This window comes from Martes martes (assembly GCF_963455335.1).
Source record: "Martes martes genome assembly, chromosome: 15".
Taxonomy (NCBI): domain Eukaryota; kingdom Metazoa; phylum Chordata; class Mammalia; order Carnivora; family Mustelidae; genus Martes; species Martes martes.
The window spans coordinates 15,629,626-15,654,259 of NC_137903.1; the positions used below are offsets into that span (position 1 = coordinate 15,629,626).

Below are 24,634 nucleotides of genomic sequence, written 5' to 3' on the forward strand. Positions count from 1 at the left end.
CTCCGCGGGGTAGAGATACATCATCCAGAGCACAAGGAAGGAGGGCGCACAATGTAAGTCTGGATTCACATGGATGTGGTGAGGATAATACATAACATGGGAATATTCCTTTCTGACTGCTTCTGTTTCTCCAGTCAAGTATGTGGTTCTGTCAACAACCACCTATGAGAGACAGAAGAGGGTGATGGCAGTTGGTGAGGAAAGGAGAAGATATGAAAGAATCACTTTGGAAAATGAAAGAGAGAGCATATGGGGGAATGGAATAGGACTACAAGGGGGGAGTCACCGTCTTAAAATTTAAAGTAAGATATTTAAAGTGAAACCACTCAGCATAGTCACGTGTTTTTCCCCAAACCCAGCTAGAAGCTAAGGTACAGAGGGAAAGCTAAATTTAATACTAATTAGAGATTTGCTAGGTGAATATGAGGGAGCTCAGGGACTCATAGAGGCTTTCAAGTTGATTATGGAAGCTAAGCACTCTTCAGAAAATACACTATTTCCCTTCCCTCAGGGGTGTGGTCTTGCCCTAGGAACCTAACTAGAAAAAAAAATCACACTGAAATACAATAATCCAGCATAAATCTATTTCCCAAAGTCTAGGCTATTTAATCTTAAATAACAAAAAGTATATAAACAGTGTAGTCCAAGTTAAGTTTGCCTGTGGGAATGTTTCAAACTTGATGTGCCTGCCAGAGGATTCTTTTTTCATTATTATTATTTCTTTTCAGTGTTCCAGAATTCATTGTTTATGCACCACACCCAGTGCTCCATGCAATACATGCTCTCCATAATACCCACCACAAGGCTCACCCAACCCCTCATGCCCCTCCCCTCCAAAACCCTTAGTTTGTTTCTCAGAGTCCACAGTCTCTCATGACTCGTCTCCCCCTCCAATTTCCCCCAACTCACTTCTCTCCATCTCTCCATGCCCTCCGTGTTATTCCTTATTCTCCACAAGTAAGCAAGACCATATGATAATTGGCTATCTCTGCTTGACTTAGCATAATCTCTTCCAGTCCCATCCATGTTGATACAAAAGTTGGGTCTTCATCCTTTCTGATGGAGGCTTAATACTCCATAGTATATATGGACCATATCTTCTTTATCCATTTGTCTGTTGAAGGGCATCTTGGTTCTTTCCACGGTTTGGCAACTGTGGCCATTGCTGCTATGAACATTGGGATACAGATGCCCTTCTTTTCACTACATCTGTATCTTTGGGGGCAATACCCAATAGTGCAATTGCAGGGTCATAGGGAAGCTCTATTTTTAATTTCTTAAGGAATCTCCACACTGTTTTCCAAAGTGGCTGCACCAACTTGCATTCCCACCAACAGTGTAAGAGGGTTCCCCTTTCTCCACATCCTCTCCAACACACGTTGTTTACTGTCTTGTTAATTTTGGCCATTGTAACTGGTGTAAGGTGGTATCTCAGTGTGGTTTTGATTTGAATCTCCCTGATGGCTAATGAGGATGAACATTTTTTCATGTGTCTGTTAGCCATTTGGATGTCTTCTTTGGAAAAGTGTCTGTTCATGTCTTCTGCCCATTTTTTGACGTGATTATCTGTTTTGTGTGTGTTGTTTGAGGAGTTCTTTACAGATCTTGGATATCACCCCTTTGTCTGTAGTGTCATTTGCGAATATCTTCTCCCATTCTGTAGGTTGCCTCTTTGTTTTGTTGACTGTTTCCTTTGCTGTGCAGAAGCTTTTCATCTTGATGAAGTCCCAAAAGTTCATATTCGCTTTTGTTTCCTTTGCCTTTGGAGACATATCTTGAAAGAAGTTGCTGTCTGCCCGGGTATTCTGAAATACACCCCCGCCCCTCTTGAGGGATGCCATCCTCGGGAGTCACTACCAACCAAAGGGATGTATCATATCTCTCAGGTGCATCAAGGTTGGGAAAGGGCAGGAAATCACTATACAAAAACATCTACATTCAAGTTGAGTTACTTCCCATCTTTCGCAAAGAATCATGAATAATATGGGATGAAAATTTGCTCTGCATTTGTATAACAAATATTCAGATGGTTTTCCCAGAACCGAAGGGTACTTTGCTCCAAAGGAGCAATCCGTTCTTCTATGGCCTGTAAGAGAAAACAACATGGTTTATTCCATCTTCTAGTCATTCCAAGTTTGTATCTATATTTGTGTAAATATGTAGAACACATATAAGCATATATGTGTATGTATGTGTGCCCACACATAGATACACAGACATTTTCAGCCCTGACACCCTGGTACAAATGGTTAAGTAATGTAATTCAATTTCCCAGTAAATGCTACAAAGAGATAGACAATGTAGATAGTCCCTACTTACCCCACTCAGAATGAAATCCAAAGTGGTCATCATCTATAAAACAGGGGATATGAAAACTGTTCCTTCCCTTTAAAAAAATAAAAATAGGAGGAAACTTATTTGACTTTTTAAGTCAAAGAATCAGCTTCAATAATCCTTAGCTTTTAGATATGTGCTTATATGATATCCAACCTTTAAAAAAAAAAAAAAGGCAAAGGAAACCATTGTTCTTCTTTTTGTGGACTTTTTATTAACTCGAAAAGATCACATTCCCAAAATTAATATCAGAATGTTTCATCTGGATTAGGACCATCAAGATGAGGAATAGGAGGGAGAGAAGGTTAAAAGGGACAAAACAGCTACACCAAGAAATCATATGCTACACATTATTTTCCCTCTGCTTCTGTGCCTCCTGCAGACCTACAACATCTTCAGTGAGGGTATCCTGGAGTACGCTGGCTTGAATCGTCAGTTTCTCTTCCGACGCCTGGTCCCTTTCAGCCTCTACACGCTGACCCTGGAGGCCTGCACCAAGGCGGGCTGTGCACACTCAGCGCCCCAGCCCCTGTGGACAGATGAAGCTCCTCCCCACTCTCAGTTAGCTCCTACGGTCCAGTCTGTGGGGTCCACCAGCATTGAGCTGAGTTGGTCTGAGCCTCTCCACCCACACGGAAAGATAATTCGCTATGATGTGATTCGCAGGTGCTTCGAGGGAAAAGCTTGGGGAAATCAGACAATCCAGGCCGATGAGAAAATTGTTTTCACAGAATATGATACTGAAAGGAACACATTTATGTATAATGACACTGGTTTGCAGCCCTGGACGCAGTGTGAATATAAAATCCACACTTGGAATTCAGCAGGCCATACCTGTAGCTCTTGGCACGTAGTAAGGACAACGCAGGCGCCTCCAGCAGGTCTCTCTCCACCTGAGGTAGCCTGTGTATCTACGAGTCCCCCAAAACTGCTGGTTTCCTGGATCCCCCCCGAACAGTCCAATGGTATTATCCAGTCATACAAACTTCAGAGGAATGGAGTGCTCTATCCTTTCAGCTTTGATGCTGTGACTTTCAATTATACTGACAAAGAGCTGCTTCCGTTTTCTACCTACACTTATGCCCTCATAGCCTGCTCGGCGGGGGGCTGCTCCACCAGCAAACCCACCAGCGTCACAACTCCCGAGGCTGCTCCAGCAGGAGTCAGCCCTCCAGCTCTCTGGACCCTCAGCGCTACTCAGATAAATGTATCGTGGTCACCACCGTCGGTTCACAATGGAAAGATCACTAAATATTTGCTTAAACTGGACGGTAAGGAGTACCTTGCTGGGCAGAACCTGTCCCTGCTGGTTTCTGACCTCCAACCTTATACTCAGTATAACTTCTCCCTGGAAGCCTGCACTAACGGAGGTTGCACAGAGAGTGCGCCAAGATCCGCCTGGACCCTGGAGGCCCCACCGCAGAACATGGACCCTCCAAAATTGCAAGTCACAGGCTCAGAATCCATAGAAATCACCTGGAAACCTCCCAGAAACCCGAACGGCCAGATCAGAAGTTATGAACTTAGACGGGATGGCACCATTGTCTATACTGGCCTGGAAACCCGCTACCATGATTTCATTCTCACCCCAGGCGTGGAGTATGGCTACACAGTGACTGCCAACAACAGCCAAGGGGGTGTTTTGAGTCCACTTGTCAAAGACAGAACCAGCCCCTCAGCACCTTCAGGGGTAGAACCTCCAAGATTGAAGGCCAAGGGCCCGCAAGAGATTTTAGTGAACTGGGACGCTCCGGTGAGGACAAATGGTGATATCGTCAATTATACCCTCTTTATCCGAGAGCTGTTTGAAAAAGAAACAAAAATCATACACATCAATACAAGTCATACTTCTTTTGACACACAGTCACTCCTAGTAGACCAGCTGAAGCCATTTCACAGGTAAGTGGCCAACTCAGATTCGCTAAGAATAAGCCACTGTGAGCCCTCAGTACGTTCAAATGAAAACTCTAGAAGCAAGATGGGGGATGTCAAAACTTGCTTGCGTAACTCCTAGAGAGCAAAATTCTTGCAGGTGACAGCCTGAAAGTCAGTTTTTCAGAAATGTTTGCAGTTCACCACAATGTCGGGAACGCGTCGCAGAGATGGGCCCCTTCCCTGAGTCTAGTCCCTCCTGAAAACATCCAGGCCCCTGGACAGTTGTGAGAACCTGGATGGGGTCATCTGATCCAGGCATTGAGGAAAAGTAGATATTATTGTAAAGATGAAGAAAGTACCAGTGAGAGCTCTTACTAGCCAGAGTCAGACTGACCCAAATTTTGTTTGGGGGAGAGCCTGCTTACTGAATCCAGCACTTCCTCCAGGGATAAGACGACTCATCGGACTCTGTTTCCCCAACCCCTTAGGGTTCCCCCAGCTCTGATCTCATGACTTTCCAGGATGGTGCCAATTTGCTACCTCCCGTTTCTCAACAGTCCCCTTGGGGCTCTCTGACGTGCACGGATGTGTGCTGCTCTCCCTACGAGGGAATCTTACCACTGGCCCTTTTCCTCTAGCTTGAAGAATCACTTGGCATTTTTCCCTATCACATTTTAAGTAACTTACATCCCCAGCGAGAAGAGTAATAAAAGACATTTTATGCTTAAAATTTAGTAAAATGAACAGAACCACTTAAAAAAAATTAAAGGCTGAAAGAGTGTTGATTTCCAACTACCACTGGTAAAATTCAGCTATTATTGTAATCTACTGATGTGTAGATTAGATCCCTCCTATAATTATCTCTGATATATAGTGCTGTTTAAATGAAACATTCATGGTCTTATGCATCTACTCATGACAATTATTTAAGGTCACATTAAATATTAAACAATAATTAAAACTTCCGCAGGTATCTTTCATAGCTAATCCACATACCGTGTGAGTTGCCTTTTATCTTACTCTGATTTGGGGCACTAAAAAGAAGACCCAGGTTAGCTGCAGAGCTGTGCATTTTATACTGGCTTCCTCTTTACCTGACTGGTACCTGCAAATTTGAAAAAATCATATCAGCTTGCTCCCCTTTGAAACTCTTAGTCAAAAAGGTTTCTAAAGAAAAAGGTTTCCAGGTGCGAAAGAAGCACTTTTCACAGGCTGGGGTGGGGGGAATTTGATCATCTGATAAACCTAACAATGATACTTAAGGCCACAAGAGATGTCTCTGCACTCTCCACTCTCATTTTAGAGATTAGTGACATTCATGACTTAAAACAACACATCACTTCTATATGAAGTTGGGGTTCATGTCGTTTGGGGTTTTTCTAGCAGTTTAATGCTTACCGAATACTGCAAATTAGTGTGTCCTCCTGGGGGTAACTCCAGCAGGTCAGTAGGAAGAAGGAGCATGGGAATACTCAAATAGCAAAAGGAATGTAAACCAGAATTTTAAAACTACCACAGACGATCCAGAAAACAAATAATCTATGTATGGAAAATTGAAATGGACTTCCCAGAATTGGTTAGGAGTCAGTGCCATAACACACAGATGGACCGATGCACCCGTAAACCAGTAGTCCCATCACAGCGGAGAGGAGCGGCGGAGCGGACAGGAGGGAGAAGCAGAAAAGAGAAGAGGAAAAGCTGGAACCAAAAGAAGTAAAGATAGAAAAAAAAAAGTGGCTGCAGCTGGAGGGAAGATCAAGGTGTCATAAAATCCGTGGGGCCTGGGAGCAGAGGGAATAAAGCACTTAGGTGCGCCGTAGGCACTTAATACTAACAAAAGCCCCTCTTGTTGGAAAGGATAAGTCCCAGCTATGTAAATAGGCCTTTCCAGGTGGCAGGAGACCAACTATGAGGCGAAACATAATTGATTGGTTGAGTTTAACTGGGTGGTGATAAGGTGTCTCCATGATTGATAATGTAGCATGTAGCTGGGTTAACTTTGGCCCCAAAAGGTCTTTGTGTGGTGTAAGAGAGCCTGTTTTAAGATGTCAGGTATCAGGTGAGGGGATTTATTACCTCTGAGACCTTAACTCCATGATGGTCCTTCGTGACCTGGAAACATTCCTGGGGAATCATTTAGCTCCGGCTGCAGAGGTAGAAAGAGCCCAGGGCTACGGAGAACTGGTTCATGCCCCCCAAAGGTCTGCATTCTTCATTGTTGTGTTAAGTAATTCTGCAGAATACCAGAATTTTTTATGTTGGAGAGAACCTTGAAAGTGAATTTATTCCTTACATTCCTGTTATAGGGAAGAATCGTGGCCACCCTTTCCAGACAGTTGAGAATTTTTGTTTTAGTTTGGGAAGCCAGGAGGATTTAACATGTTCTCACATTTTTATAGAAAGAGGACATTGTTGTTCTTTAAAAGGATGAGCTGTAGATAAGAATAAATGTAAACGGATTTGTCTTTTTTCTTTTCAGCAAATGGTCTTTTTTTTTTTTTTTTTTTTTTTCCTGAGAAACAGTCTTGTAAATATTCCTCCCGTGAAAATCTGTTTTGCCAATAATGGGTAATTTCGCCCATTGTGTCCTGAAGGTATGAAGTTCGAATTCAAGCCTGCACCGTGCTGGGGTGTGCGTCAAGTGACTGGGCGTCCCTGCAGACCCCTGAGGTTGCGCCTCTGATGCAGCTCCCGCCACATCTAGACGTACGGATGGCTCCGGGGGGCTTCCAGCCCACAGTCGCCCTTTCGTGGACGGGACCACTTCAGCCAAATGGAAAAGTTTTATATTACGAGCTGTACAGAAGACAAAGAACAACTCAACCTGGGAAATCAAACCCAGTGCTCGCCTATAACGGAAGCTCAAGCTCCTTTACGGATTCCGAACTATTGCCTTTCACAGAATATGAGTATCAGGTAAGAAATGTGTATTATCAACTATTCACACTGAGATTGTAGGCACACATCAGCCCCTGCCGTAAAATTGCCTTGCAATTTGAAAAAGCACTTAAAGAAACATGGGGCTTAAGGAATTCAATAATATCCTCTCAAATTTTTTAGGCAGTAAATGAGGGAGGAAAGACCATATTCATTTGTCTTCTTCATTTTCTTGGTTTTTGAACCATGTGACATGTGCTTGTTATTCCTATGTGAATTTCAGGTGAGGTATTTGCATTCCTTATTAATGAAGTGATTTCTACCATTAAGCATCCCTCTGTCAGTGTTGCCTTGGCAGGAAACACTCCTTGTTAAAAAACTACTTTGAAGATAACTCCTTAATTATACCAAGATAAAATAAAACCCAGTGGCAAGTATCTTCACCCCTGTGCTCAAGAAAGATATGGAGTGTTGGAGAAATGTCTACTGGAAAACAACAAACCTGTGCATGGGGATGAAGCCAGTTTTGTATGAGAGCGGTCTGAAAAATAGGATTTTGCATATGCCTAAAATGCCATGAATTAAGAAAAATATTCTGAAAATATTTTGAAACCCTTAGAGGACTTCTGTTAAGTTTACTTTGTTTTGCTCTCAGAATGTTTTTTTATTTTTCTTATGATAACAACTCCATTTCTTGGGGGGGAGGGGGGGGTGATTCCCCCACCCCTTGCTCAGGTCTGGGGGGAGTGTCTATCACCGAATGTGTCAGGCTATCGTCTCACTGAGGAGCAGGCACAGAAGCCGTGCTCTACCCCTCATACTCGCCCAGAGGTTCATGTTCTGCGCAGTGACTCAAAATTTTAAAAGGCAGAGAGGAGAAGTCCTGATAAAATCCCTAACCTCAATCCAAAAGAGTTCTTACCCCTGCTCTTTCCAGGCATGTTTCTTCAACCATTCTCTTAATCCCATGCACTCCCAATAAACTTCCTTTTGCTGAAGTCAGAACCAGTTTCTCTTGCTTGCAGTCAGAAGCTCGCTGATTGATACAAACCCTAAGTGCGAGGCACAATGCCAAGTGCAATTTTCTCAAAGAGGAAACTGAACCTTGAAAAGCTCACCATAGCCAGAAAGAATAAAATCACTAAGTCACCAGAGATATGTTGAGCTGATCAATGAGTACAGTGATTAGAGACAACATTTTAAGTGTTAGAAGAATATATTTGGGGCCAATAATGTGTGAGACAGATTACCCAAGGAAGTTAGTAAAAATTGAAAATAAAAAAAGATCCTTGAATGGTTTGGAGAAATATACAGATATGTATCCATAATCCCTTCTCTCCGTTTCCGAATCTTTAAGTTTTTTCTAGGTTCGGCACAACTCGTTTGGCAGCAAAATGCAGTCTGAACAAACTGGAGACTATTTATTTATTTATTTATTTATCCCATCTACTGTGACTATGTATGTCTTGCTACAGAAATGTCATATTTTACTATCAGATCATTCTGAGGATATTACAGAATATACAGTATAGGTATTTTACTACCTTTGTAAAATCTGAAAAAAAAAAACAATTATTTAAAAACACATCAGGCCCCAAGGGTTTAGGGGAAAGATGTGGTTCATATCATAAACAAACAAAATACCTATTGATACCACAGTTGGAAACAAAATAATATTAGAAACAGCCAGAATCTATGTAGCAGACCACGCTTTTATTCTTTTCTCTTCATCTTTACTTAAAAAGTCTCAAATTATCAAAGATTCCTCTATTCTCAATGATCTATTCTCCCTTATGAATAAAAGCACATCTTTGTGACAGAGCAGAATGGAATCAGCAAGTAATCTTTGGCTTCTAATTAGATGAAACTAAATGATCCATAGATCCTGAAAGCAAACCAGTGGTTATAGCTTCTTTGGCATTATGTTGTGCCATTGGGTTCAGTAATTGGCCAGATGATCGATAGAAGTCTTATGCCAGTTTTTTAAGGAGTAGTAAACCTCACCCATCTGTCTTAGCTCTAGTGGGTTCTCGTACCCGGAGCTAAGGACAAGCAGGAACCAAGGGACCCCCAATTCAGAGGAGAGTAGACCTCGGCCTGTTCTGTTTCTTCTGTAACTCCATCAGCTCTGGGTCATGCTCCTCCTTCATGCTCATTCCCCCCATGGAAGTATTTAATGGGGTTTCCGTAACAAACTGAGCTCAGATTTGCACTTATTAGCTAATCCTACCTCGTTACAAAATAAGAAGCCAGAGGGTAAAATCTAGCCTATCTGCCCGAAGCCTGGTTCTTACAGGAAATATTTTGAGAAGTATAGAATAAATGCTGAAATAAATGAACTAAAATATTAGATTTATTTAGCCTGTGTAACTGCGGAGTCTATATAGACCCTGACTAATCTTACAGAAGCCATTTAGGAAGTAATGTACTAAAAGAATTGATTTCCCTTTTACAAAAGTACGTTTTGCCATTGAGATGAATTTGCATTGCTCTCAAAGCTGTATGAGGGTACTTCATCTGCAAGCTGCCTTTCAGAAAATACCTTCATGGTCCTAGAGGCATTGGTTCACCCAACATCTGTCAATGATTTGACCCTTCTGCAGAGGATTGTATTTTTGAGGTAACTTATATTTCTGGAAATCAAACCAGAGAACTGAAAAACTGCCCAGAGGTATGGACCTGTTAATCAAAAGGGTGGCAGTGATCTGTCGTTGGGTAGGTGGTCTTTCACGTGGTGAGCCCTGAAGGTGTCCACCACGCTCTAACATGGCCCTATGCCACTCTCCTCATTTCTGGCTTGGAGCTAAGTCATTGAAGACAGCTGCCAAAATTTATAATGTGGGAAAACCAAGACAGCACTTCCTAGTGTAAGTTCACCCATCACTTGACAGATGGAGCTCTGGGCGTGATAGAGCTTTGGGAGAAAAGCTACAGAGTGGATGAGTTCTGATGGACAGAAGGGACAGGAACTATGTGCAGAAAGAGATTCTTACTGAACGAAAGGGGGAATCCTTCACTCCAGGAGACCTTGGAGGGTGAAGTCCAGCCAGTGTCACTTACCTCACAACAGTTCATAGAACCAGCTTGGTAACTGTCACGTTTGAAGGTGGACAAAAGCCATGTGATATTATAGGCACCTTCTAAGTTTTCAATAATTCCTCAATATTGAACATCTTAAATGTACTGGCTCCGAGTATTTCCAGTACAAAAGCATGTTCAAAGTGCAGATTCCAAACGGTGAGGGTGGGGGTTCCCAGCAATCTGTACTTTCAAAAAGCAGCTTTGATGATCCACAACTCTTTTTTTTTTTTTTTCCCTTTTTTTGAGAAATACTGCCCCAGAGGATACAGCATTGTTGCTCTGTGACTTAAGCCGGATTTTCAGGTGGTGATTTCCTAATTCAGTGGCTCTCAGCCCTGGCTGCACATTAGAATCACCTGGGGAACTTTAACCACGTTCCCTATGCCCTGGCCCCGGCCCCCTGTAGTTCTGATTCTGAGATGGTCCAAGGATCAGTGCGTTTCAAAAGGTCCCCAGGTGATTCTAATGTGCAGCCAGGGCTGAGAATCACAGTCCTAAACCATCATAAACCGATTGCCTAAATAGGTGAACCCAGGTCCCCACAAGCGCCTAATTTACATGCTGATAATTGATGACCAACCTATTTACTTTGCTCTACCCATGGCTTCCCTAAACAAGAGTCCTCTTGTTTTAGCATGAAACTGAGGTGGGGAGGTGGGGGGGCAGAATATATTATCTGCAAAGTTCATGTCTCAGTTATTCAAGTAGTTTCTTTTACTCTTCCTCATGGATTTTGTCTGATTTCTGATGGCATTTTCTTTTGCGTTGTTTCTCACTTGGGCGACCTGGCCTTTGGTAGTAAAAGTTATAACATTCACCACCACTTAGAATGGGATTTTTCTGGTTGGATTCATTTCGACACAGTTTCCAGAGATTCTGAAGGATCAGCTTCAATGAGAACAGTAAGATCTGAAATAGAAATTGTAGAAATTTGGAAGTGCCTTTTTGTGTTTCACGAGATGGATGGGGTGTCTTTGCAGAAGCAGACGATACGAGTCTCCTTAGAGAACAAGCATTCTCAGTGATTTTCAAACACAATTTGGTTTACCAAAACTGAATCCTCAAAAACACTATCAATGCATGATTCACACATAAATGAGATGCATTTTTACAAACCAAAATTCTTCGGTGCACGGATCTTTTCCTTTACCTGGAGATTACAGGCTTCCTCTTCAACAGAATATTTACGAAATCCAATGTGATTCTTTTCATAGACAATACTCGTTTCTATCCTCAATGCTTTCAAAATCGGGTTGTGCTCATCTATACGGTGTAAACCTCAGAATTCTGTGTGGGGAAGTCCTTAATTGTTCAGCACGAAAATAAGACAACAGTCTCTGCACAGGCTTGGGAGAGGGGCCTGGGTGTGAGTCTGCTCCATAAGCAGCTTCAGTTTTTACCTGCAGGGAGGGAGCTGCGGCTGATGCGCTGCTCCCAGTAATTGTGCATTCATATTCATACTCTCGCTTAAGGCAATGACTCACCGAGGATTTGCTAGGGCCTGCCATGGCTCCCCCTTTCACCGGATCATGCTGTCAGTGACTTAATTAGTTTTCCTGAAAACTCCCCCACTTTGACAGCTTTTTGCAATAAGCACCCACGCTCACACGATCTCCGAAGACTGGAAGGCTTTCAGTGCCTCGTAACTGGGTGACTGAGAAGTGACAGGTCAGCCTCAGAGGAAACCCTATGACTCACTACGTGTGGGGCTGATCTTAGGGCTGGTGCTGTGGGAGGCCACACAGGATGGCAGCTGCCCGCTGCTTTCTAACACAATTTCAGGCTCCAAACAGTTCGGCCTGAAAATTTATTTCGAAGAGGATGGAAGGAAGGGCTGAGAAGGAGACAGACAAGGGGACGGACCCTCACCGTTCTTGCCAAAAACATCTTTGTGAGGACTGCAGGAGGGGCTGTTGGGGACTTCTCTGTGCACCCCACAAACTGTGGGTGATGAGCTGGAAGAGAGAAGGAGAAAGGACGGCAGCTTTGAGCCCTTCTCTCACTATATATGGATCCTGGAACAAAACAACCTCTCTCAGTGGTTTCTCCCCGTGTGTAAATGGAAGCTCTCCCCAGTTCTGAATCCTAGGAGCCTCCGTGGGGATGATCTACAACCATACACTTTAGAAAATTCTGATCAAACTTCAGCTTCTCCTCATTGACTCTATAATTTGTAAAACCTGGCAGAATGCATTCTGATCCTAAGTAATTTGATTTTCTGATCGTGTTTAGCTTTAACTGGTATCAAAGCAAGTGAGTATATGAGACCAGCTTCAGACAATCAATAGTTGTATGGTTCTCTACCTGCAAAATGGGTACGTGGCAATATCAGTAGTGGTGTTTCCTAATGAAACCCAATTTATTTATTAACTAATAAATGTATTTAATAAATTACATATATAATAAAATATAAATGTCAAAAAATAACATTTTTCTTGCTTACTGCATAGAAGAGTCCCATTTGGGTTCCTGAGAAAACCCTATATCATCAATAAGGTATTATGATTATTTTTACTGCAAGTGATAGAAAGCCAACTTAAACCGAAAGGAAGTATTTCTGCTCACCTACTGGGAAAGGGACGGAAGACATTCATGTTTTTTTTTTTTTTTTTAAGATTTTACTTATTTATTTGACAGACAGAGATCACAAGTAGGCAGAGAGGCAGGCAGAGAGAGAGGGAGAAGCAGGCTCCCCGCTGAGCAGAGAGCCCATGTGGGGCTCGATCCCAGGACCCTGGGATCATGACCTGAGCCAAGGCAGAGGCTTTAACCCACTCACTGAGCCACCCAGGAGCCCCAAGACGGAAGACATTCTTTGAAACCAAGGAAAAGTTTCAAACTCCAAGCCTCCGCAGGAGCCTTAAGTACAGGACTCAAAGCTGTCAGGTTCGTTCTTTCTCTCCTTCCTCCATCTCGAATTGTCTCCATTTGGCTTCATTCCCCACTAGACTCTCTCCGGACACTGGAGAAATTCACTCCTGACACTACCTGATCAAACCTTCTCGGTGCCTTGGATTCCTTGTCTTTGAAGTGTGGATTGCAGCACACTGAACTCATGCGCTTGCTTTGAGATTGAATGAGTTGATACGTAAATCTACTTCGGCCAGTGCCTCACACGTATGAACTACTCACCCAGTGCAGCCATGATAGGTATCATTATTCTGACCCTCCCACCTCCAAGTGGAAAGAGGACTTCTCTCTCTCTGAGTATTCCTAAGTCAACCAAGAGCCGGACTCTCACAAACCAACTAACACCTTATAGTCCTGTGACCTAGAGAATGGAGGACTTTGATCAAATAGGCCTGGTCATAGCCCCCCCCCCCCCGTACCCCCCCCCATCCTACAGCCAAGGCTTTGTGAATCTGTGGGAAACACTGTCATCCAGAAACAAGAGCTGCCCCAGCACATGACGCACACCAACCAGGCCACTATGAAATAGTCACAATTCCTGGGCTCTTTCCCCTTAGATACTCGTAGCCAGCAGAGGAAACTGAGTGACAGATCACACAGCTTGGCCAAGGCACTTAATTTCTCATAGCCTCACTTTAAAAAAGAAAAAAAAAAAATGGGTGTGGTAAGAGAACGGAGAGATCTTATATGTCGAGCTGGATGCCTGCTGCATAGTAGGCCCACCTCCCCCATCTACCCTCAGCCCCTACTATATTTAAGAAAAAAAAAATGGAGGTACTTTATTCTAAGACAAAAAAAGAGGCGAGCTAAGAAACTCTTAGGTCTCTATCAATGAGTGACTAATAAAATGCTAGAAACCAAGAGCTCAGTTGGTTCTGAAGGGGTGATGCCCCTTCAGTCAGGTGGCCCAGTCTTCTCTTCTCAGAACAAAAATATCTTGCCCACAGACCCATGACTAAGATTCCTTCCAACTCTGACTCTATGCTTTTATGACTATCTACTCAATTCAGACGGCTTGTTTTCTGTTGCTGTCACCTTTATCCCATCCTGTTCCTAAGTGTTTTCTGTGCCACTTATAGAGAAAATGTATTAAGCATGTTTTCTGTTTGGTTTTGGACTTGCATTTAATTAGGTATTAATCTCGCTAACGTATTTCTGACCAGCATGGAGGCTTTTGTTTGGTTAGTCGCTCCCACAAGAACTAAGCTGCTCCCACCCCCAACTCCCACAGCTCAAGGTATTAAATGATTTATTGATATTGTCTGTCTCAAACAGTGCATTTGTTCTAAAACTTTAAAGCCAAAGTGCTACCGCTTAGACTAAAGGCCATCAGGACACTTCCATGAATAGAAATCAGAATTTTGCCACCATAACAGAGACGATGTCTTTTTTTGCCACCAGGTTTTTTGTTCCAGTAGTAGATCATTTCTACCTACGCGTGTGTGAGCACACTCGGGAGCATGCTCTAGTTCACAGGTGTGCATTTCTTTTCATTCTTTTCCTCTCTCGTGGCATCCCTTGGGATTCATTCTTAAGCTGCAGTTGGCAATCTTTACATTGCCTTTGAGACAGGTCGTTCATCGGACGATGCCTTGGTTGTCACCCTCACACTGATGCAACCCAAATTCATATTTCACTGAAGTCAATATTGATCCTCCTATCTTTGTGTTGGAAGCTTGTTTTCTGGACGTAAAATATTAAATGCAACCAAATTTCTCCAACTACAGGGAGGTGATATGTAATTCCAACTTGCCCTCATGGCTCTCCACCAACAGTGAGATGACCATGGAAATCAGGGCTCCCCCAAATCACCTGATTCGGTCCTGGAAAAACATCCAGGAAAGGATGAAACATGTTTTATCTATTTCCCTTTATCCTAGTACTTGAATACTAAATAACTTATTATTAAGCACCCACCGTGTTCAAAGTGTATGCCTCGTTACGAGGATTGGGCCAGGAGGCTAAAAACCATGAACTCTATTCCTTGGAGGATTAAAGTTTAGTTCATAAGCTAAACACATCCATAAATAATATATCCATAAAAATACAGGGATGGTAGTATAAGCTATGATGAAAGATATTTGAAATATCCAAGTGATGGTGCAGCAGAAAGAAAAGGAACAGAGAATCCTTATCCTCAAGGACAGCATGATTTCCGCACTGCACTCTCACAGCCCCTCTCATTCCACTCTCCGGCCAGACGGGCTTGGGCGGCACAGGTGGTGCTTGACTGAAATCATTCCATGCAGACATGAGGAGACACTGTTCCTCTATTTCTTCAATTTCACAAAATCATTTCCAATCTCTCCATGCTTATGATCCAATTCCAGTCTCAGCCCACCCATTGTTATAGGCGCCTGTGTAAGGTTTGGAAATGTTCTCCCTGGTGTCGGGATCTCAGTGGGAAACAGATGGCATACTCAAAGGGGCCTTTGAAGAGAATTAAATGAAAAGGCTATTTATGGAGGCATGGGCAGAATTAAGAGAATCAACAAGGGAGGTTAAAGTACCCAGGGCCCAGCAATAGCCAGAAGCTACTACCTTCTGGGCCTGAAGGGGAAGAAGCTGTTCCTGGAACCCCACAAATGCTACAGTCAGTGAAGAGGGGCTGTCCCCAAAGAGAAAGAATGCCGTTTTGACAAACTGGGGTGCCAAAGAGAGGGATCAGGAGGCATGAAAAAACTGAACTCTCTCCTCCCTTTGATCAAATCCAGCTGGAAAGAAGCCACAGGAAGGAGAAGATCCCTAAGGCAGCTTCAGAGTCATTTCCCGGTGTACAGAGCAGGGCAGAGAATGGATCTGGAAGCAAAGGGAGCATGCCTAGCATAGCCTCCCTACCTCTGATCGGTGCTGCTTCTCACTCAGTATGTGACGAGGAATCCTTTCCAGGCTAGAAGATCACCTGGCAAGCTTTGGCTCGCCACTCCATGATTATTGATAATACGCTAAGTAAATCTGAAAGCTTAAAGAGGATTGCCCTTAAGTACTTACTGATGGTATATTTCCATTACATTCTAAATAAATGTCTTGGTCTCCATGGTTCAATCAAATCTACAGGTGGAAACAAAAATGTTAAGATGCTTAAGTAAATCGCATGCTTTCAATTGAAATCTTTAAGGAGATAGTTGAGACTCTCTCTGGTGAATTGATTTATCTATCTGTTGATGGGTCTGATCATCACTGAGAAGCCTAAAAGCATCTCGGAAGCTGTGCACTTCTCTCCTTGATGCCGACGGCATGTTTGCAATGGGAACCGGAAGTAAAATTCTTTTCTCTGAAGAATCCGGTGAATTGCTCCAATGTTTCCTTTCGCTTAGACTTCGGGTTGCATTTGAGAAATTTTCATTAATAATAAGGGAAAGTAGAGAATTCCATTCAAGATACAAATGTTGATGTAGAAACAATATTTTTCAAAAGTCAAGCGTAAATTTGCTCTGACGCTCAAAATTTTAGAGCAGAGAAGTACCTGGAGAAAGACACGCAGAGGTGTGGCCTCAACTCGAAATGCCCTGAAGGGTCTTCCAGTCTGTGGTTGATCCGTAGCAGCCCACGGAACCCAGCAGTGAGTTGCAGAATTGCTACTTCGTCCCACTTTCTCTTCCAAGCAGTCAAGTCACTCTCTCCTAACTTTTCACATGAATAATATAATAACTGTTACTAGTTTTTGTGCTCACTATGTGATATGTTAAGAGCTTTACATATATTAACTCATAACAACCATTTGAGATAAAGACTATTACTAGTAATAACATTTAGAAGTACGATGCATGGCAAGATTTGCAAGATTGTTAACACGCCCCAGGATACAGCTGGTGAGTAGAAGAGCTTGACTTTGAAGCTGAGATTAAGGTTCCAAAGGCTGTGTCCTTAAACCCACCCCATGGTTGCTCCAAATTGTATTTATATACAGCTCAGGGGCTTTCAAAATCTTGATAAGATATTTAGAGGGGAGAGGGTGGGGGGAATGGGTTAGTCTGGTGGTGGGTATTAAGGAGGGCACACATTGCATGGAACACTGGGTGTTACATGCAAACAATGAATCATGGAACACTACATCAAAAACTAATGACGTACTGTATGGTGAATAACATAACATAATAAAAAAAGATATTTATGAATGTATTTACCCACCAATCCATTCCTTGGAAACTTATAGAGATGTTCTTACACAAAAACCTCAGTATAGTCCTGTGACATAGGTTTTCTTATTCCCTCTATATGATCAGGAGCCTGAATGACTGTGCAAGTTACCCAAGAAGTAGCAGAATCAGAGCTCAGACCCAAGCCCAGTAATTGCTCCGCTGAAGCACAGCTTCTTCAGGTCACCCCCAGCAGGGGCATGAATCCTGACCCGGCAAAGGTAAACTGACTCAGAATTTAATCCGGGCTCCAGGATTCACTGGCTCTGTAGTCTCAGCAAGTGATTTAAACCCTTTAAGCCTTCGTTTCCCTACCCATAAAACTGGGGTGAAAAGACCGACCTCGGTAGGGTGGCTGTAAACTTTAAGTTAATTTAAAGGCCGAGGCATTGTCACTCACATATAAAATTAAACTATAATAGATAAATTCATGAAACGTAATCAATATCCAGTTATTTCTGTAAAATGTACATCAGATTAAGTCAGTTCCCTGCTGGGAAACTTCCCTTGGCTTCCCACGAAATGCAAACTCCTCTCTGGTTCAATGGGGACTTTTCCCTTGTCCGGGTCTGTTCTCATCTGATCGCTCTCTGGCCCTTCCTCGCCAAGCCTGGCCGCACCAGCCTTCTGAGAACGCAGCCTCAGGGACTTTCCACTTGCTCCTCTTTTCCCCAGAATGTTTTGCCCCTAGTTCTTCACATGGTGGCCTCCTTGCCATTAGCATTCCAGCGTGATTATCATCTCCCGAGAGAACCTCCTGGGTAATTCAACCATTCTCTGCTCTGCCGCTGTATCTTGTATGGCTTAAACTACCAGTTGTTACCTTTCTAACACATACCACCCATTCGTTTTGTGCTTGTTTATTTACTGCCTCTCCCCACCCAGATGTTAACTCCAGCCTTGTTCACTGTTGTCTCCTTAACTCCTAGAACAGTGTCTGGCACGTGGGATGGTTCAATCAGTATCTATTGGATTAATGGATGATTAAATAACCTCCGGAAGTACTGTTACTTCCGGAAATGTTAATCATAATCAGTGACTGTGATCCTAGCTTACTCTAGCAACTTACTGTGGAAAATATATATGTGTCCAGGGTTATATTGGTAGGGTATGGCGATTATTTTAGTTAATATAATGGAATATCACTACCTTTACATGTCTGGAGCAGTATGGAAAGTGTGTGTATACTGTTTGCTTCTGTGTAACATGCCCTAGTGTTTAAACATGGTAAATGTGAGCAGGAATGGACGCCATGATGTTTGTGGTAATTCCCACCATCTCACTTTGAGGCTGCTCTCTGAAGAAACAGCCAGTCCCTGCAGGGTTCTAGGACAGTCCCAGAGCGGGAAGTCAAACACTTGGAAGATGTGCCCAGGTCTTCCCTCAATGACCTTATATACAAACAGTTCAGAGTTTGGGCTTCAATATCACGTACCTGTACTGGAAATCCAGCCCTACCACTTCCAAGTTGCAGAAATTTGTCTGTGCCTATTTCCTCATACAAACCAGTGACAATATAATACCAACTCAGTTGGATTGTTGGGAGGATGAAATAAATTAGTACATATAATACACGTATAAAAGTGCAAGTGCTCAGTGAACCCATTAACTACTTTTATGTATCGTCTATGAGAGCTGGATGGAACTGGGTTCCCATTTTCTCGCAGAGAGAACAGATAGAGGCAATAAAAAGGAGTACGTGATAAATTCCAAATTCTCATTATTATCACTAAAATCAAATTGAGGCTAATTTTCGGATTTCCCACTAACACTGAAACCGGTTTTCCCTCCCTCATATTCATATATATTGAGTGACTCCAAAGACCAAGGCAGTGTGCTAAGCCCGAGTGACAGAAGACACCCATTTCTAGCAAGGAATGTGTCATAGAATTTCTTCAGTAGCTTCATATCTCTGAATTTCAAAAGTACCAGTAGAAAGGAAGGCAACGTCTTATTGTACCCTTCTTCCCCAGGGCCCCAGAATTCAATTAAAATCATGTTCCATCTTGTCTGATCCAAAGTGTTTCAGATGAAAGGAACCTGGAATGCAGGGACTATATCTGTAGAAGTAGAACTACAATATATCCAGTAAAGTGTCATGCAAACAGATGTTGAAAAAGTCCATTTGATGATGAAAGAACATCAGACAGATAGTTAAATAGACAGCTACACAGAGCTTTTCAGCAAGCCAGTCCTTTATGACTATAGCCTGTAGGACCTCTCATGAAATAAAATAATCTTGTAATCATGTAATTTCAGATTTATGGCCTTCTCTTTTTAGCTATGAGTCTCTCTAACCACAATTCTGGCAAAGCCCGTTTTGGCATATTGCTCTTCAAACATTCGAAACCCACGACAGGCTACCCTTTAAAAAGGCATTAGTGTAAGTGCCATGGGAAAATATACTGCAAGGTTGTAGATGAATTGATATGATTTCCTTGATTGTATCTTTTTATTTATGAGGCATAATTTATGAGCACTGGAGAACAAACTGCAATGAGTGATGACTAACTACAGCCAAAGTCATAAATCAGGAGCAGTGAAAGAAGTGGTGATTTTGATCGAATCTATTGAATTAGCTGTTGGCCTTAGCCAATACAGGTATTGGAAAGACCTTTTTAATATCTATTTGTCTCCCTCATGGGAATTTGATAACAATCTCATTACATACCCCTAGGAAACAAATAATTTAATTGTTTGTCTGTTAACAGGCAACCTATTTACTTTACTTATTAATTACTGGCATATGGACATTCATGTTGGGTTTTGTTTATTTCCGATGTGTATTGTCACAAAAATATATTCACGTTTCCTAGATTTAGAAAGAATGAAGTTGCTTCCCTAGTGCTGTTCAATAAGAATATGTCATCAGTATTGTTGAAATGCTTTGGTGCTATCCAAAATGGTCATTATTCCACAAGGAAGCGTGTTACAGAGTATCCCAGAAGTTGCAGAGGATTCAAAAATGCCTCCAGATCTTAATCCTTTGAGAGTAACAGTTATAATACAACTCTTCTAATAAGCAGCCTGGAAAAAGAACAAAATCTCAAATTGCTCCAAGGGCAAGAACAGTCACTTACATTAGAAGGCAACAGATTAGAAGTTTTCTGTGAAAGATCACTGGCTGACTTTGGTTATTCCTGCGTTCCATTTTTGTATGGAAAATGAGCATGAATATACGGAAAAATAGATATCAACTGGATGCTAACAGTGTAGACATCACTGAGCTGTTCCCTGGGCTTTAACAAGACTTGTAACATGATGATCTCTTAGCCAAAAGAATCATAAAATTTTTTACAACTGAGGAGATTTGTTTATGATACGATAATGGAAAAACATATCAGGAAATCCCTGGAGATTTACATTAGGAATTTCTCTTTGTTGGGGTGCCTGGGTGGCTCAGTGGGTTAAAGCCTCTGTCTTCAGCTCAGGTCATGATCCTAGGGTCCTGGGATTGAGCCCCAATCAGGCTCTCTGCTTAGCAGGGAGCCTGTTTCTCCCCGCTCTCTCTGCCTGCCTCTTGCCTGCTTGTGATCTCTCTCTCTCTGTCAAATAAATAAATAGAATCTTAAAAAAAAAAAAAAAGAATTTCTCTTTGCATTAAGACTATACTTGTAAAATATCACTCCTAAGGAATGTTACTTCAGAAAGCTACAAAGTACCAAAGCTTCATGTAAGACAAAGCACTGAACTCTACAGCTGAGTGTAGGTGGGTTAAAGGATAACTAGCACAGTAACGTAAGCACACAATGAGCTACCACTCTGGGAAGATTGTGAGATCTATCTCCCTTTCCCCTGTCCTCTGCAGAGTCATGGCTCCCTCTCTGTCTCTTTTACAACAATTATTACAAATGCTTCTGTTCACACATTCTTGCTTCCCTTTTGGAAGCAAATTAAAAGGAGTAATGTGTTGAGAGGAGTTGGGAGCATTTAGAATAATACGCTGCAAGGGGAAGATGGATCCAACAAGTTTCAGAAATATCAGGATTTCAAGAAAGTCATACCTGGAGTGAACACTAGGTAGCAAATGGTCGTTCTACAAAGCTAATGAACTCTGGTTCTCTTTGGAACCATGACCACTGTAATAAAATCTATGATGATTAATGCAACTGTAACATCTGCAAACAGGTACATGCTTTGTGGTTTTTTGAAGGCTGAAGGTAATGACAAAAGAAATGCATAGTACAGCTCTAAACAGACGTCATATGATAGAAATTTTAAATGTATAGTGCCGAGATTTCTGTAGCTCATGCTATAGAGAATAGCTTTCTGTGTTTTTCAAACAATCTTGGGCACAAGAATCACTTGGAAATGTGTTGGAAAGACAGAATCCAAGGTCGTTTTTGCCACAAATTCTGATATAGGTACCCAAAATGATTTTGACGATCATGGCCAAGGAACACTTTTTGACAAAGGCTCCTCTAATGGAAGATTTCTAGAAGGCAGTTTTAAACGGAGAAGAGACAATTAAACCCATTTCCACAGCAGTGGGATTTTGGAAGCTTGGTGGCAGTTGTTGTCACTAGGTAACCGAAATTTTTTAAGGCAAAATACAGTCATTAGTCCTGGAGGGGGATGGGTAATAAAGAACAATTTCATTTCTTTAATGAACAGTAACATAAAGATGGTAACAGTCACGGATTAGATTTTTTAAATTAGATTGAAAACAAAAATATAAACAGAAAATAATCTGTTTTTCTAGTCAATTATAGAATTTGTGGTTAAATGGATTTAGTTGTTTTGTTTTTATCCAAGTAGTTCATCTGTGTTTTCTTTGACATCTTCTTACATTATAACTCTTGTCATGGTTACCACCAAAACGTTAGAGAAGAGAACACCCCAACTTAGTCAGTCCCAACTTGTTCTTGTTTGTAACATCTCTTCATTGGGAGGTTCCTAACTCTTAACAGCTACAATTGTGTGTGTGTGTGTGTGTGTGTGTGTGTGTGTGTGCAAGTGTTCACTAAACATAAATAATAAACTGCTCTAGTGAAAACTTTAATCACATGTTTATTATAAAAGAGTAAATATATTCAGCTGGTTACTGTAGGAGTAAGGAAATTGTGAATAAATTTTAAAAATGGAGTATCCTTAATTTTTGTCACTTTGACTTGAAATTCATAAAGTTTACTTGCTCCCACCCCACCGATACGTCCCATATTTTCTGTGAGCAACCCACACAGAAAAAGCACATTTTTGTTCCCGATGATCATGACATGAAATCTTGCATCACAAACCAGATGGACTGGCTTGTCAGTTAGGTAAAAGGTAAGTAAATAGGTGGTAATGGATGGATGGTTGGATGGATGGATGGATGGATGGATGGATGGATGGATGGTTGGATGGATGGATGGATGGATGGGTGGATGGATGGATGGTTGGATGGATGGATGGATGGGTGGATGGTTGGATGGATGGATGGATGGGTGGATGGTTGGATGGATGGATAGATGGTTGGATGGATGGATGGATGGTTGGATAGATTAGATAGATGAGAGAAAGAAAGAATAGAGATCGATACAGTAGGCCACTCCATGTTTACAAGACATTCTTTTTTCTTGATTTTTATATTGGTTCATTAAAATAAAAGATCAGGTCATATTACTCAAAATTTCCCATGTAGGATCTCTGCTGCTTCTTTCTCTGCCCTATAAAGATGGACTCAAATCTTGGGCTCATTGTTTCTCAGTAGAAATCATAAGCATATCTGTTAGCATTTTTTAAGACTTACTTATTTATTTGAGAGAGAGAGAGAGCCCACATGAGTGGGAGGGACAGAGGGAGAGAGAATCCCAAGCCAACTCCATGCTTGGTGTAGAGCCCAACTCAGGACTCAATCTCACCACCCTGAGTGAGATTGGGACCTGAGCTAAAACCGAGTGGGATGCTCAACCAGCTGAGCCACCCCGGGGCCCCTCTGTTAGCACTTTTATTCTGAACCCTGAACTACTATATTTCAGTACCTTGTTTCTTGCTTCACTGAGCATAGGCAGAAATCCACACAATTTTAGGGTAAAGGACTTTTTGCCTCAGTAGACAAACAGGATGCCATTGACAGTTTCTTTTTTTACTTTTCTTCTGGTTGTTTGGTATAACAGAAACACTACCTTGTGGGACAAGTTTTGTGAAATCCGTAATTCTTCATTATTTCAGTCAGCTTTCTCTTCATTGTAACTGCTTTCATTTCCAGAGTAGCTCATGTAAATAGGCTGATCCTGCTTTGCATAAACACGTTGATTTATATGAATGCTATTTTGATCTCAAATTGATTGAATACTAAAAAGAAAGACTAAGAAAAAGAGCACTATATTATGAAGGTCTCCCATCAAAGACAAAAGACACCGAGTCTTACATTTATTCTGAGTTAATGATGAAGAATTTCGAATTGCCTATTTTTATGAACAGAACATTTTGACAGAAATACAGGGAAACACTATAATACTGAGGCTCAAGTGTTTTAAAATACCATGGATTAAATCACATTTTAGAAATAGGACTCTACCCTGTAAAAACTCCTCTAAGACAGGAAGGTGTGAGGTTTAGTTTTTATCTGACAACACCAGCATTAAAAAGCCTTAATGGTATTCATAATACTACAACTACATCAAAAATGAAAGCAAAACAAATGTTCATAATCTGGGGCCAGACCTATACTAAGCACTTTCTATGGGTTATACTTATTTCATTTTTTTTTTTCAACATCCCCATACCCACACCACTGCTGTCGCCTATTGGTGCTCAGTAATTGACAACTTGCTGAATTTTTATTTTATTACATCTACTTTTATTTTCCTCTTGTTTTCTTTCCCATCCATTGTGGCCTCTACTAAAATTCTATATGCCCTTTATTTAATTAAATAGGGAGGTCATTCATCTGAGGTAGCTCTACTGCTTTAAAGGCCTATATAAACAAACCAAAATCTAAGCTGGTCAGTGACTCAAGATTACAAAATCACAACACTAAGAACAACCCATCTAACACTGCTAGTAGGCTTTGAGCTATAGCCAACCAAATCATTTCCTTTCTTTGCTTCTGTACCTTCCCCGTGGAAGTTTTTCCTCTGGCTTCTGTCGGCAAGGTGCTCCTAACCACTTCTGGTTTGGTGCTGCCCCATTAGAATTGTTTTTTGTGCAAATAAACTAAAAAAAAAAAAAAAATTTAATATGCTTCAGTTTACCTCTTAATACCTTAAATCACCAAACAGAGGCCTACTCTTGGCAAAGAACTTGACATTAATATGTATACCTTATTTTGCATCCCTTCCCCAAGAATATTTTCTTTTCAAACTTTGTCACTCTCTGTGTAATAAAAAAATGTTCTCCCCTACATCCTGGAAAGATATTTGCATTGAAGAGGTTGGTCTAGATGTCCACTGACGGACGGATAAATGGATGTGATATTCATCAAAAAGAATGAA

At 41.7% G+C, this 24,634-nt stretch overlaps 1 protein-coding gene across 2 annotated transcripts in view; it reads left to right on the forward strand.

The window, feature by feature from the left end:
* Positions 1 to 24,634, forward strand: part of USH2A (usherin) — a gene marked incomplete at both ends in the record, with an annotated part of 700,457 nt that overhangs the window by 652,154 nt on the left and 23,669 nt on the right. For both annotated transcript variants that reach the window (XM_080825193.1, XM_080825194.1), the window contains 2 exons: positions 2,717 to 4,233; positions 6,804 to 7,125. In XM_080825193.1, the coding sequence (XP_080681319.1) occupies positions 2,717 to 4,233; positions 6,804 to 7,125 (1,839 nt within the window). The remainder of the gene's footprint in view (positions 1 to 2,716; positions 4,234 to 6,803; positions 7,126 to 24,634) is intronic.